This window comes from Chinchilla lanigera, unplaced genomic scaffold (genome assembly GCF_000276665.1).
Source record: "Chinchilla lanigera isolate Chin_1 unplaced genomic scaffold, ChiLan1.0 scaffold00136, whole genome shotgun sequence".
NCBI classification, from domain to species: Eukaryota; Metazoa; Chordata; class Mammalia; order Rodentia; family Chinchillidae; genus Chinchilla; species Chinchilla lanigera.
In genome coordinates this window covers 2,005,692-2,020,309 of record NW_004955537.1, presented here as the reverse complement: position 1 = coordinate 2,020,309, position 14,618 = coordinate 2,005,692, and the positions used below count along the sequence as shown (strand labels likewise).

At 45.1% G+C, this 14,618-nt stretch overlaps 1 protein-coding gene across 1 annotated transcript in view; it reads right to left on the bottom strand.

The window, feature by feature from the left end:
- Rimkla (ribosomal modification protein rimK-like family member A) overlaps nt 1-14,618 on the bottom strand; it is a gene marked incomplete at its 5' end in the record, with an annotated part of 31,672 nt that overhangs the window by 4,022 nt on the left and 13,032 nt on the right. Inside the window, 3 exon segments of the mRNA XM_005410597.2 lie at nt 1,913-2,116; nt 7,966-8,052; nt 11,940-12,170. Of these exon segments, the coding sequence (XP_005410654.1) occupies nt 1,913-2,116; nt 7,966-8,052; nt 11,940-12,170 (522 nt within the window).

Genomic DNA, 14,618 nt, shown 5'->3' with positions numbered 1-14,618 from the left:
TAAGAGTGGCTGTTTCTAAATGGGAAAAGTTTTCAATTAGCAATAATCACTCCTTGGATAAACCTCATTGGCTATGATATGGCCACTGCGAAAAGCTTCTAAATGGAGATAATGATAGATTTTTAAAAATTTGACTGTACTTATTTTCTACATTGAGAATGTATTACTTTTAAGTTTAGAAAAAAATAAAATTAGCCCGATATGGTGGTGCATGCTGTGATCCTAGCACTTGGGAGGCTGAGGCAGGAGGATTGCTAAGAATTCAAGGCCAGCTGGGCGTGGTGGCACACGCCTGTAATCCCAGCACTCGGGAGGCTGAGGCAGGAGGATCATTGCGAGTTCAAGATCAGCCTAGGCTACAAAGTGAGCTCAAGGTCAGCCTGAACTGCATAGTGAGACCCTGTCTCAAAAAGACAAAAAAAAAAAAATAATAATAATGTTGATTTTTTTTAAGGAAAGAAAACTACAGAGGATTTTGATACAAAATCCTGTACCAAGAACAGGAAGAATCTGATTGCCCTGACTTGTAAAAAGCTAGGACCTCAGATTTAATTGTCTGCATTTATCCCTGGAAAGACTTACAATTTGTATTCTCAGTCCCCATAAATAGTATCTACACCTTAATACTGTCCCTTTTCCACTTATGACACGGTATAGGGAAAAGGCTATAAAACAATTTTAAGTCCGCCTACTAAGAAAAGCAACATAGTTACATAATAAAGCCATCTGGTTACTAGTTAGAATGAATTTTGTAAGGTAATTTAAAAAGACAAAATGGTAATTCCCAACGTTCACTAGGCAGTTCTACGGAGGATTGTTGTGAAAATGGAGTAAGAGAACTTCTAAAGTACTGAGTACTGCTGGGGTGTGGTAGTGCACACCTATAATCCCAGCACTCAGCAGGCTGAGGTCAACTGACCTGGAGTTCAAGGTCATCTTGAGCTACACAGCATGCCCGTCTCAAAAAAACAACACAAAACAACAAAAAGTACCAAGTACCGCGTCCAGCTGAATCTTGGCAACTGACCATCGTACCACTTGCCACAATATTTTATAATTACTTGTTTGCACACCTGGGCCCCTCATAATCTCTGTCCTCTCAACCTCTGCCGCAGACTCTGCTGTGGGCTGCTCAGGACATTTAGTAAAAGCAGGACCCAGGTACTGGCTAAGCCTCCTTATTAGTCACTGGGCTTCCTATGTGCATCGGATGAGCTAGGAGAGAGTGACCATACATATTTTTAAAATAACCGGCATACAGATTTGCTCAGTGTGGTTGACCATAGCTTCATGTGATAGGGACATACCTCCTGGAGTATGTCTACTCACTGTGACAGAAAGCGAGCTTTATCGATAGGTTAAAGGGTTATGCATTCAGCCAAAATATAAACTGTGGCTTTCTAACAGCATCATATGTAGGAGGAAAAAGCTTTCCAATTAAAATGTAAAAGCACAGTACGAGATTCCTCCAGCTACTGCTTGAGGCTAGTCCCTTAATGTTCCCAGCCTGAGCCGCTGGAACATCTTCCACACTCATCTTCCTGCCTCCTGTCTTAGTCCTTCCATCTGTCCTTTAGGAAAATGAGTTTTTCTCAAATGTGGGTCCCCATGTCGCTTGCTCCTTCAATCCTGATGCTAAGTCTCAGTACCTACAGGAAGGGTTCAAACCTCAGCGTCCCGACACCCCAGCCCTGACCTCTGTCCCAGCACTTGTATATCCTCCTCCCAGACTGCTCGTACCCGCAGAAAGGCTCGAGTTTGATTCTTCACTGTGAGATCCTGGTGTCTGGCCAAGGGGTCTGACAAGACGGAGGGGATCAATACACACTTACTGAGCAGGTCCTAACAGACTAATGTGATATCCTGGTGGCTTCTGTGACCAAGAGGCTCACTCCGTGCCTTCGGTTCTTACCGAGAGAGCAGTTGCTCTGCATCCGCCCATCTGTGGAGCAGCGAAGCATGGAGCCTATCACCTGGCCCCCGACCACCACCACCCGGATATCTTTCCCATGCGACTCCTTCACGTATTTCTGGAACAGGTAGGGCACATCGTGGCGGATCAGATGGCAGATGTCTGAGAGGTGATGCTTGTCTCTTGCCAGAAAAACCGCTTTTCCTGTAAGTAGAAAGATGAAGAACAAGCAAAGTGGTTAGAGAGGCCTCAGGCCCCTGCCCTTGTCTCCTGTTTTCCTGTCTCCAACAGGCACCGGTGCTCTCTGCATCTGTCTTGCTCTGGTCTCTTCTTGCTCTGATGAGACTCTTGCTTTCTATCAAAATAAGGCCAATGAACCTTACTTTCTCTTGATTTTCCTCCAGTCTTAGTGCTGCTCACTCTCTTCCCTCACCAACAGCACCTTTTTTGAAATAACAGAATAATATATTCCACAAACACGGAAAAGGAGCCAAAATAAAATCCTAAGGAGCTCATCGGTTCTGTTTCAAAAGCAGTTAATTAGCATCTCCTGACACCCTGAGGATACTGAGTAGGCAGGATTCATGGCTACCTTTGTTTTAATTCCCCGGACCTTACACGGGGCTCAGAGCACAGGGCAGATGACGATCAGTATTTACAGAACATAATTAATTGAGCATGCTTTAAAGGAATCCCCAGTGTGGATGGAGAGCGATCCAAAAAAGAAAACTACAACCCAGCATAATGTGTGTTTAAAGAGATCTATGCAAAATGCTGTGGGCACTCAAAAGAGGGAGCTACTGACAGCTATCCTTCCTCCTTTTAAGAAGGAGAAACTTATATTATTAGGCTAGCCTCCGATGGGAACAGCCCATAGATCTGCTGCTCCCTAGAAAGGCCTTCCTTCTTGATTCTAAATTCTTTTTGTTTTTTTTTTTTTTTTTTTTTGGTTTTTCTCCGGTACCGGGAACCGAATTGATTCTAAATTCTTTATGTTGTTTGCTTTTGCAATTATTCAGTACCTGTTTTTCACCTGAGTATTAGTTAACAGCTCTGAATAGGGGTGTTCCTAATAGGCTTGCTCTGTGGATCTGACACAAGCATGCCCAGTCTGAGTATTTTTTCCTTCAAAAATGGGACAAAGAGATGGTTTTCCCACATTTCATGTCACCATCACAAAAGGAGTAGAACTCTTTTGAAGTCTTGATAAAAACAGCAATATGCATTAATCCCTACTGGCATATGGGATTGAAAAGTAAGCTCTAAAACATGCTATAACCAGTCTTCAGTCATTCCTGAAATGCCAGACCCCAGAAGCCCCAGAGAACTGGAGGGACTGGGGCAAGCGATCTGAGGATGTCAAGTGATCAGAGGGAGGAGGGTGCGCAGTTAAGGGGGCAGTCCGTGTCTGTTGGACACAGCCCCACAAGTGCGCACAGGAAGAAGAAACAGGACAGGCTCCAGAGAGTGGGCACAGGAGGAAACTGGAGAGACCTCAGCAAGTGGGCGTGACACCGCATCCGACTTATTCTAACCCGCAGTCACTGGGTGGAGGTGTACGCAGTTGGACTTTTGGCACCAGGAGATCCGGCATCTGGCAAGAAGCGGCTGGGGTTTAGTTAGGGGCACCACAGTTCTCTGACCTTAGGCAGGATTTTCAGCAGAGAAGGGCTAGGGTTTGGTTCCTGATATGGGGCCCAGTCTGCAGTTCATAAAGGAAGTACAGTTTTAAGTGAAGGAAGAAAAAAAAATGAAAGACACCAATCCTCTATCATATGCTAAGCACTTTTTGTTTTGCTATTTCATTTCTTTATACTTCAAACTGGCCCTGTGAGGTCATTACGACAAGGATGGTCACTCCTTAAGGAAAGGAGTGTCCAGCAGGCTGGGCACTGTCTCACGGGCACAGCGTTCACTGCCTGCCTCCTTTGGATTCACTTCCTTGCACATTCCGTCCCTTGTCTGAGGCTCCCCATCAGCGTATGCAACCAGCTGCAAGCCTTGCCATTACCCTGAAACAATACAGTTTGATAATTATTTATAGAACATCTACACTGTGTTACATTTTATAAGAAAATTGAAATAATGTAAAGTATACAGGAAATGTGTCTTAGTTATCTGCAAATACTATGCCACTTTCCAAAAAAAAATTCGAACATCTATAGACTTTAGTATCCTTGGGGGACCCTAGAACCAATCTTCCATATACAAAGGACAGCGATGGGGCTGGGGATTTAGCTCAGCGGCAAAAGCGCCTGCCTGGCAAGCGCAAGGTCGTGAGTTCGGTTCCCAGTACCGGAGAAAAACCAAAAAAAAAAAACAAAAAACAAAGGACAGCGACATGAGAGTCTCATTTAACTGCTGAAATTCTGTTTACTCCCTAGTCATTTTCCCTGCAAGATGCTAGGAGTTACACTAGCAAAGAATAATTTAAAAATAAGAACACAGTTCCATTTACAACAGTATCAAAAAGACTGAAGTATTTAGGAGTAAGTTTAAGTAAAGAAATATAAGATTTATACACTGAAAATTATATGGGAGAACAGCTCATGTTCATGAATTGTTACTCTTCAAATTGATCGAGCTTGGGGCTGGGGATTTAGCTCAGCGGCAAAAGCGCTTGCCTAGCAAGCGCAAGGTCGTGAGTTCGGTTCCCGGTACCGGAGAAAAACCAAAAAAAATTGATCGAGCTTGGTGTGGTGGTGCATGCCTGTAATCCCAGTACTCAGAGGCTGAGGCAGGAGGATCACCATGATTTCAAGGCCAGCCTGGGTTACATAGTGAGTTCAAAGCCAGCCTGAACTACATAGCAAGAGTCTGTCTCAGCAACACAAAACAAAACAAAACAAAACAAAACAGTAAAACAAAGCACACAGAGCTGGGTGTGGTGGCATACATCTATAGTCCCAGCACACTCAGAGGTGAAAGAAGGGGGATCACAAGTTCAACCCAGCCTGGGCAACTTAGTGACTTAGTGAGACCTTGTCTCAAATTAAAAAATAAAAAACAGTGGGGATATACAGGTTTGTACAGAGGCCTTGGGTTCAATCCCTAGCACCACAAGATACAAACAAACAAAAACATCGAAATCCAACAAAAAATAGCTAAACCAGACTTCACCAAAATAAAACACCTTTGTGGATCAAGACATCATCAAGAAATCAAAAACAACCTACAGAATGGTGAGAAAAATCTTCAAAATATATATCTAATAAAAGCTTAGTATTCACATTACTTAAAGAATATTTAAACTCAATAATATAAAAACAAAAATTCGAGTTTTAAAATTAGCAAAGGGGCCAGGGATATACCTCAGTGGCATAGCACCTGCCTGGCAAGTGCAAGGTCCCAAGTTTGATTCCCAGCACAAAACATAAATAAATAAATATATAAAATTAGCAAAGAATTTAAATAAACATTCCTTTAAAGATATAAAAAGAGCCCATAAGCACATGAAAAGATGCTAGACATCACTAGTCATTAAGGAAATACAAATCAAAACAATAATGAAGCTAGTTCGGTGGTGCGTGCCTATAATTCTAGCTACTTGAAAGGCTGAGGCAGGGCTGGGGATTTAGCTCAGCGGCACAGCGCCTGCCTGGCAAGCACAAGGTCAGGAGTTCGATTCCTGGTACTAGAAGAAGAAAAAAAAAAAAAAGGCTGAGGCAGGAGAATTCCAAATTTGAGGTCAGTCTATGCAATTTAGCAAGATCTTATCTCAAAATAAAACAAGAAAAGGGCTGAGGATGTAGCTGTAGTAGAGTATTTGCCTACCATCTACTATATACTAAACTGGTTTAATCCCTAGTCCCACCATCACCACCACCAAAAAAATATACATATATTTATCAGTTCATACCAACTAGGATGGCTATAAAAAACTTACATATATAAAACAAGAGTTGGCAAGGATGTGGAGAAAATGAGATCTTCATACATTGTTGGGGGTATGTATAATGGCATAATCACTGTAGAAAATAGTTTACAGCTCTCTAAAAGTTAAACACAGGACCCAGAGATTCCATTCTCAGGTATCTACCCAAGAGAAATGAAAATGCATGCTCAAACAAACACCTGCACACAAATATTTATGACAACACTACTCATAATGGTCACAAACTGAAAACAACCCACATGTCTAGCAAATGATGAAAGATAAAACCCGGTGTATCTACATAATATCACTGAGTCCTGAAAAGGGACGGAACAGTGTTACACGGCACAACATAGATAAACCCTGAAAAGCTGCTAAGAAGCCAGACACAGAAGTTTATATATTATATGAATCCATTTATATAAAATGTCCAAACCAGGCAAATCCAGAAAGACACAAAGTAGAACAGTAGGTGCTGGGGACTGGGCTGGGGTAGTTAGGACTAACTTCTAATAAGTACAAGGTTTTTTTCTGAGGTGATAGAAATGTTGTGAAATTAACCTGGTAACTGCTGTAAAACACAGTGTATATGCTAAAATCCACTGAATTTTATACTTTATGGTGGTAATTTTTATGTGGATTATATCTCAATTTTGAAAACTTAAAAAATATTACGCATTTTGTTTAATTTCCACTTTTAGTCAGCCATACCTTTCTACAATGTAAGCTGCTTGAGGGGAAGAATTTTTGTTTGGTTCTTATCTGTATCCTCAGTCTAGACTCAGTAATACCTGATACTCTAGGTACTTCACAAGTCTTAGCTGCGTGTTATGTTACACACATTTTACAACTTTTTTTTTCCGGTACCGGAAATCGAACTCATGACCTCATGCTTGCCAGGCAGGCGCTGTGCCACTGAGCTAAACCCCCAGCCCTCATTTTACAACTTTTAACAAGCAGAGACTGTACCTTAACACAGCAGCGTATGTGCAACCCGAGGAGGAGCTCCACTCTGCCCCCAGGCTCCCGGGGCTTGCTCCTCAGCAGCCCCTCCTCCACAGGTCCTTTGCTCATGCCCGCTTCATACGCTACTCACTCATCTCCTTCAGTTCAGCCTCCTTTTCTTCCAATGAAGCATTTGGGGCAGAGTCGGCAGTCCCTCCCTCAGGCTCAAATGGGCCCCGGATGTCTGCTGCAGGGCTCAACACCCAGTGACGGCGCTGTCTCTACTGCTGGCTGGTCCAGTGCTATGGCACAGCCCTTACTGAGCAGTGACTGCCATTAAACATCCATTTGGGGCTCCCTCCCTCACTCCAGGGTACACTCTACCATCCGGGTTTCACAATGACGGACCCATTCACACTGAAGAAGGGCTGCTTCCTCTGCTGATGTCCCTAGGAGTCCCCACCACGCACCCCGCTGCAGCAGGCATTACAGAGGCAGGTGCTCAGGACCCGACCCCCACTGCCAAGCAGCTCACGGTCTATGAAGGGAACAGGCGCTTCACACTGCCATGGAGCGCGGCACTATCTAGAGGCCTGTGCACAGGCTACAAAAACAAAAGGGAAGAGCAATTACTTTTGTCTGAGAGCGAGGGAGACCAGGGGTGTGTGTAGAAAAAAAATGACTTGGGAGCTGGCTGAAAGGATGAGGTGAAGTCCAGCAGGTGGACAAAGGAAGGGGGCCCTGCCAGCCCAGGCACGAGAGCACGCGTTTAAAGAGAGGACAACAGTCTGTCTGGCAAGCGAGCAGTACGCAAGGGGGACGGAGGTTCACACGGGCACAGAAGGCTGGGGAGGAAGGCTGTGTCTGTCTGCACCGGGCCTTAGGGCTGTGCCAGGGAACGCGGGCTTTGTCCACCAGGCAGCACAGGAGCTTGGAACGGCTGTTCAGCAAGGGAGGAACAAGACTAGACTGCACGTCTCAGAGAAATTACTCACAAAAGGAACAGAGGATGCCCTGGAAGTGGAGGTAATGAACCAACTGGTCAAGGCAGGAGTCTGCTGCAGGAGGTAGAGGGTCTGATAAAGGAAAGGACCGGTGGGGCGGGGTCCGAGCAGAGGGAACAAGGAGAACCACACTGCGCTCCCCAAGCGCTGCGCCCACGAGTGGGTGTCTTGTGCAGCTGAGCTGCAGCCCTGGCGGACTCAGGACCCAGAAAGCGAGGAGCAGCACTGACCCTGGTTGCCTCGTGTGCTCTTCACCACGACCGGGTAGCCCAGGGGCTCAGCCTCATCAATCATTTTTGAAAAGTCGTCATGTCCACCTGGCAAAAAAAAAGGCAAGAGTCAGTGAAAGTAAGACTGCTGGCCCCTGTGGAAACTCAGAAGGCCTCATATGTCACATCACTCTGGTTAAAGCGATTCCAACGAATTTCATCCAACAGACAGGTGCTATACACCTGTAATGTAAAAAGTGGGAGCAGAGAGGTAAGGAAACCCACATCTATCAAGCACCTTCTATATGGTGAAAGGAGCACATGCTGCAGTTCAAGGAATCCTCACAAAAATCACACAATAGGTGGCGTTTCCTTCACAATGGCCATGATAGGCAGAATTCTAGGATGGCCCCCAAGATCCCACACCCTGGTGAATATTCCTTGTAGAATTCCTCTTGAATATGGGAGGAACCAATGAGTATGTAGGGATATCGTTCTTGTGATTTAATAATTGACTGACTTCAAACTGTTAAATGGGAGATGATCCCTGGTGGGCCTGACTTAATCAGGTAAGCCCTTAAGTGAAGGTAAAGCACCAGACTCTTCTGCTGTCCTTGTGGAAGCAAACTGTCACACTGCAGAGAGGGCCGTGTGGCAGGGGAGAGCGAGCAGCTCATAGGAACTTAAACTGCCCACAGTTGATACCAATAAAGATGTGGGAACCTTGGACCTATAACTGCAAGGAACTGAACACCAATACTAAGTCATTTGGGAGGTGGGGACCCAAACCTCAGCAGAGACTACAGCCCCAGCCTGGTGAGACTCTGCTGGCTGGACTTCTGACCCACGGAGACTGAGAGATAATCTACCAGTGTTTGTTAGCTGCTAAGATTTATGCAGCAGAAGAAAACCAGTCCCCAAAGGAACACATCTGGAGTTTGTCTCACCAAGGTAAGGCATGCCTCCAAAGCTGCACCTCGTTCCACTACAGCATTTACGCTTTAATTTTAAAAATACAAAATGTTTCTAAAGTCTGCTAAGCTTCCTTGGCTCCCTACTCATACGGTATGGCTCACACAGGATAAACATGATGAACGTTAACAACCGCACTCCAGGGCCCCAGGGACAATGTCTGCTCTCTGTTTAATGGTACCCAGCTGGCACCTTTCTGCTTGGTGGGCCTGCTTTTCAATGGCTGTCACCTCCCTCGCGGGAAGGGCACTGCCAGTATTTCTCATTGCGGTCAGCACAGGCCCAGAGCTTCTCTGCCCGTTTCTTCTCCCCAAGGGCTTAGAGAGGACAAAACCACCTGTGGGATGACCTTCCCTGCAGAGGGGACACTGGCCTCCAAATGAGTCTGAAGGGCTTTCTTGTCTGTCAGGTGAAGGGACATGTGCTAGGATTTGTGATGCACGCTGAAGTTGCTGCGGGGTCCCTTTGGTTTACTTCCCAGTTCTCAACAACGTGCTGGAGAGATGTGTTTTATAGGTACATTAGGTGATGCAACAGTTCTCCAGTGTAAAAATGACACGTTATTGTACTAACAACTTGGCAGTTTAAACTCAAATATATGGTCTTACAGTTCTGCAGTTAGAAGTCTGAAATGGGTCTCTCTAGGCTGAAATCAAAGCACCAGCAGGCTGCATTCCTAAGACAGAATCTGTTTTTGTGCCCTTCCCAGCTTCTGGAAGCCACTCACACTGCTTGGCTCCTGGACCTCTTCTATCTGCAAAGGAAGCAGTGTCGAAGTCCTCACATCTCCTCACTCTCCTTCCACAACATGCCTCTCCTTTTCCTTTTAAGGATACTTATTACCTTCAACCTACCTGGGTAATTTAGGAGAATCTTCCTATTTAAGGTCATCTGATTAGCAACCTTCACACCATCTGCGACCTTCATTCCCTTTTGCCATATAACCCAGCACACAGGCTCCAGGGCATCTTTAAGTCATGGGTGTCTTTGTGAATTCATTATTCTGCCTAGCACAGATGATATCATAGCATAACAACTTCTGCAAAGCAAAACACTTTGGAATAATAACAGGAGCTACCTTGTTTACCCAAGTATAAAGGATTGCTTTGAAAATGTAGGGGCAGGTAGGTAATTGGGGGCATCTTCCTGAAGAGGATGTTTTGTAAAAAGGAAACTCCCAACTTCCTAATATCCCACTCACAAATTTAATTCTTCTAGTCTTCCTTTAGTCCTTCTCTGCTGATGCGGGGAGAGTGAGGGCCTCCTGATCAAATGCAACGCCGCCCCTGTGCTTCGGGCTGCTTTCCCAGGGATCTTGCACCATTAAAGTATCCCCTTCTGCTGTATCGTCAGCCTCAGGGCTAATTTCATCAGTGTTTTGAACATGCTCAGTTCTCTTCCACGTGAAATAAAGTCTCTGTTCCCCAGCCCTGCATCTTCCCTGCACTACAGTGCCGAACACCAGCCCACAAGTTGCTTGAAAGAGTTACAGAAACCAACTAGCTCCATACCCTCCCCTCCCCTCAGCCCCTCCTCCTGACAGTGGGCCTTCTCTCCTCACCGCAAGGTGGATGCTGTGTTCACTAAACCCCCCCGTTGCCAACACCTCAGTGCTTACACGATTTGTCCTTCGGGAGTCACGCGCCCCTAGTCATGCCACCCTTCTCGGGACCGTCTTCCCGCTGGTTTCTATGGCCTCTCTTCTTTTCTTTCTCTCTCTGCTCTCAACATGTGCCTAGTTTATTTCATAGGTTCCCCTTTTTTTTAACCATTCACTCCCTAAAGGATTCCCTCTTTTATTACTTAATTTTCTATTGTGGTAAGATATGTAAAACGTAAATGGTATCCCTTCCATCCCTGCAAGCGTGTGGTTTAACCACGTTTCTTTTCATTCTTTCTGTTCTCACTGAGTACTATCACCCATCCCCGTGATTTTGCTTAATATAACACAGGTTTCCAACTCCCCCTGCCTAGTCCGCACGTCTCTCAGGCTCCCATTTACCATTACCTACTAAGTATGGTCACTTGCACAGACTGTAGACATCTCAAACAGAACCTGTCTCAACCTGAAAGCTTCTCCCCCTCAAAACCACTCACCCGCTAACCTCACCACCAATCTGCTCCTCTTCGCCCGTTCTTCTAGCCTCAGGGAATGCCTGCCTCCCGCGCTGGCTGCTCCAACCAGAAACCAGTCGCTTGATTCCTCTCCGCAGTCCCCATACCCAGTCAATCACCATATGCTATTATTTCTGTGCCCTTCCTAATCCCTGCATCGGCTCACTTACCTTCATTTTCACTGTAATTTTTGGACCACTGTTGCTCACTCAGATTATTTCAAAAGCCTATAATTACCTATCCTGTCTCTACTTCGCCCCACCCAATTCCTTCTCCATGGTGTGGCCAAAGTGATCATCTATACTGTGACTCTGATTAGGGCAACTTCCCGACTAAAGCCCTCAGTATCTCCTTCACATGCTATCTATGGCACCTTCTTGTCTTCCTAATCTTTGGGCTTTTAAAAATTTGTTTGTTTTTGAGACAGGGTCTCACCATGTAATCTAGGCTGTCCTTGAACTCATAGTGACCTCTTTGCCTCACCCTTCCAAGTGTGGGGATTACAGGCAGGTACCACCGCACCAGTTGGTTTCCCCAATCTTTTGTTTTGTTTTGTTTTTTGAGACAGGGTCTGGCTATGCAGTTCAGGCTGCCTTGAGCTCACTTTGCAGCCCAGGCTGGTCTCGAACTTGCAACGATCCTCTTGCCTCAGCATCCCAAGTGCTGGGATTACAGGGGTGCGCCACCATGTCCGGCCAGATGCGTATTTAGTGAGTGACCCACATACAGAAAGAAGCAAAGTCACTTCAGAGAGAATGGCCATGATCCAGGCTCAAGATGTCCTATCATCTAAGATGGAGACTCATACTGAAAGGCAACAAGAAAGACTAGGTTTCTGTCGGGGGAGAGAAATCATACACATGCAAGTGGTTGGAAAGATAAATTCTGACTGCCGTTTAAGGACTTACCATACGAGAAGGTGTCTGGCATGGGGACCCCGTGTCCAGCCAGCTCTTGGAATGTCCAGAATTTGTTGATGCAGTTTAAGATGCTCTGTGAGCTGTTGACCAAGCGGCAGCCCAGCTTCTCCAGGTGCCTCAGGACAGTGATGTCACTGTCCGACTGCACGGAGGGCGTGGACACCCGCACGACCACCACGTCTGGGAAGGTGGTAAGGGCCTTCTGGTTCAGCTGCAGGCCTGCAACCCAAGGACCAGAGTGAGTGCTGTGCTTGCCATTGCTGAGTCCCCAGTAACAGCCCCCAAGGTACTCCTCCAGCCCGAACCTGGGAGAAACAGAGCCTCAAAAGCAGCCACCTGGATACTGTAGTGCACGTCACAAGAAAACACCATTGTCAACCCTGCTCGCCAAGCAGATGGCCAGAGCATGATTATGAGGAAACACAGAGGAGCAGACAGAAAGGGGGAAAAGCAATAGATCAAGGTTAGCCTAAACTAGAAAGATCCACAGGAGAAAAGTATTCCAACACCTTCCTTCCACAAAGTACTATTGTTACTCAGAAGTACAGTGGCTGAGGAGGCTAAAGCCTTAATAAAGAGGCAACAATGGAGCCCACTTATGGAATCTCTGCCACTTTATGATTGATTGATTAACTGACTGACTGATTGATTTTTTTTTGTCTCTTTGAGACAGGGTCTCACTTTGCAGTTCAGGCTGGCTTTGAGCTCACTTTGTAGCCCAGGCTGGTTTCAAACTCACAACGATCCTCCTGCCTCAGCCTCCGGAGTGCTGGGATGACAGGTGTGTGCCACCATGCCCGGCATGATTTAATTTAAGAAAGTCTAACTGGCATATTACATAGCCATGTAAATGATTTTTATGAATATACTGTTTGATATCAAATGTATAAATAAGCAACAAAAATGGACAACGGGATACAAAATTATAATCTCAGCTATGTAAATAGATACAAGTTGGAAAATGCTAACGAAAAATACACCAGCATTTTAACAGTGGGCAGTGGGATTACATGTAATGTCTCCTTTATATTTTATAATTTATAGTTGTATTTTTCAGAATTTCTTCATGAGCATATTGCCTTTATAAGACTAAGTCTACTAAAATCAATTTAATTCAATGTATAGAAAATATTGAACTGGATATTCAACATTAAAATTAACTGAAAGATAGAGCAATCCATACAGCGAGAAGACCTGGAGCTACGTTACACTGGGTTAACTGGAGTATTGGTCCCATGAGAAGACTCAGAGGACCCAGAGCATAGCCTTGAAGTTACCAAAGAACAACTGTGCAGAAGGATTACACGGCTTATCTTTGATGTCTCCGTGAGATGGAGCTAGCTGGAAGAGCATTATTTCGTCTGTGTCTTTTCTAGCCCCTCCAACACTGCTTCATGTATGGCAGGCACCCGATGTTTGTGGAACTAAACAGAAACTACAGGGAGATAGTTTCAGGCTCAAAAAATGGATACTCTTCTACTCCCTTAGATGGAATGGGCTGAGGCTCACGGATCACTCAAGGATGACAGAGAGGGAAAATAAGACCAGGACGGATCAGCAGCGTGGCTGGTGCTCCTCGGGCCTGAACTCACATGGCTTGTCTGACTCTCAACAGTCACCTGGTCATTTATAATGACACCTCAGCATCTGGGGGTGGAGGGGCGGAGACAAGACATGGGAATGGTGGGCCCTTAAGAAGTGTGTACAAGGCATTCCTGGGGCTGCCTCAATGAACCTTAAAGGAGTTTCCAAAACACACTGAAGAAAACCTTTAAAACGTAACTTACAGGTCCACCCTACAGACTTCAACTTAAAGCTCCCTCTGTTTCATAAGTGACAGGCTGTGCAACCGTGTAATTCCACAAAAACAAAGGTGCTAAGGAAGTTGTAATTTTTCCACCAGGGAGGAGCACTATCAGTAACAATGCTTTAAAACTGAGAAAGGAGAAAAATAAACTCTAAGTACAAAAACAAAGAGCACTTACAAAACGACTGCATGGCTCTAACTTACACGCTTCCTCCGTTCTCAGTGTTTTGCTGATTAAAAGAAGGTGGGAGGAGGATGCGGAGGTGCAGTTATCACAATACATTGTTTTTAGAACTCCTGCTAAGAAAGAGAACCCAAGCAGGTAGAGCATAGCTCTCAGAGATAGTACGTAAACAGCATCCAGGTTATCTTCACTTTCCCATCAGAAAACAGAATCATTTATATATGCTTTTACTGTTCTATGAAATTTTTTTGCCACCTTTGGCCTTTGGGGAAAATAAAACAAAGGAGGTAGGGAGTAAGCAATGCATGGTATCCTCAAGGTTAGAAGAAAGAAGAAAGACAAGTTCCCAGGTTGATGAAAATGGTGAGTAACTACAGATCAGCAGGACAGCATTGCACAGTGAGGTAATAGAGGCAAAAATGTTTTGAAAACCATAAAATGCTATACACACGCAAGGCACTTGCATTATTATTACGCAGACATTCTACTAAGCAAGGTAGGACAATTTATGCAGATTTTCACTACCTAATGAGAAAAACAGCTTTGCAACAGAAAAGTGACCTAGAGAAGCAAGAAGCAGCGAAAACATCTGGCTTTCAAATCCCAACACAAGACCACAGACAAACAGACTTCTAAATGGGAAGGAAAGAATTCAGTCCATTTCTGGAAATACCAA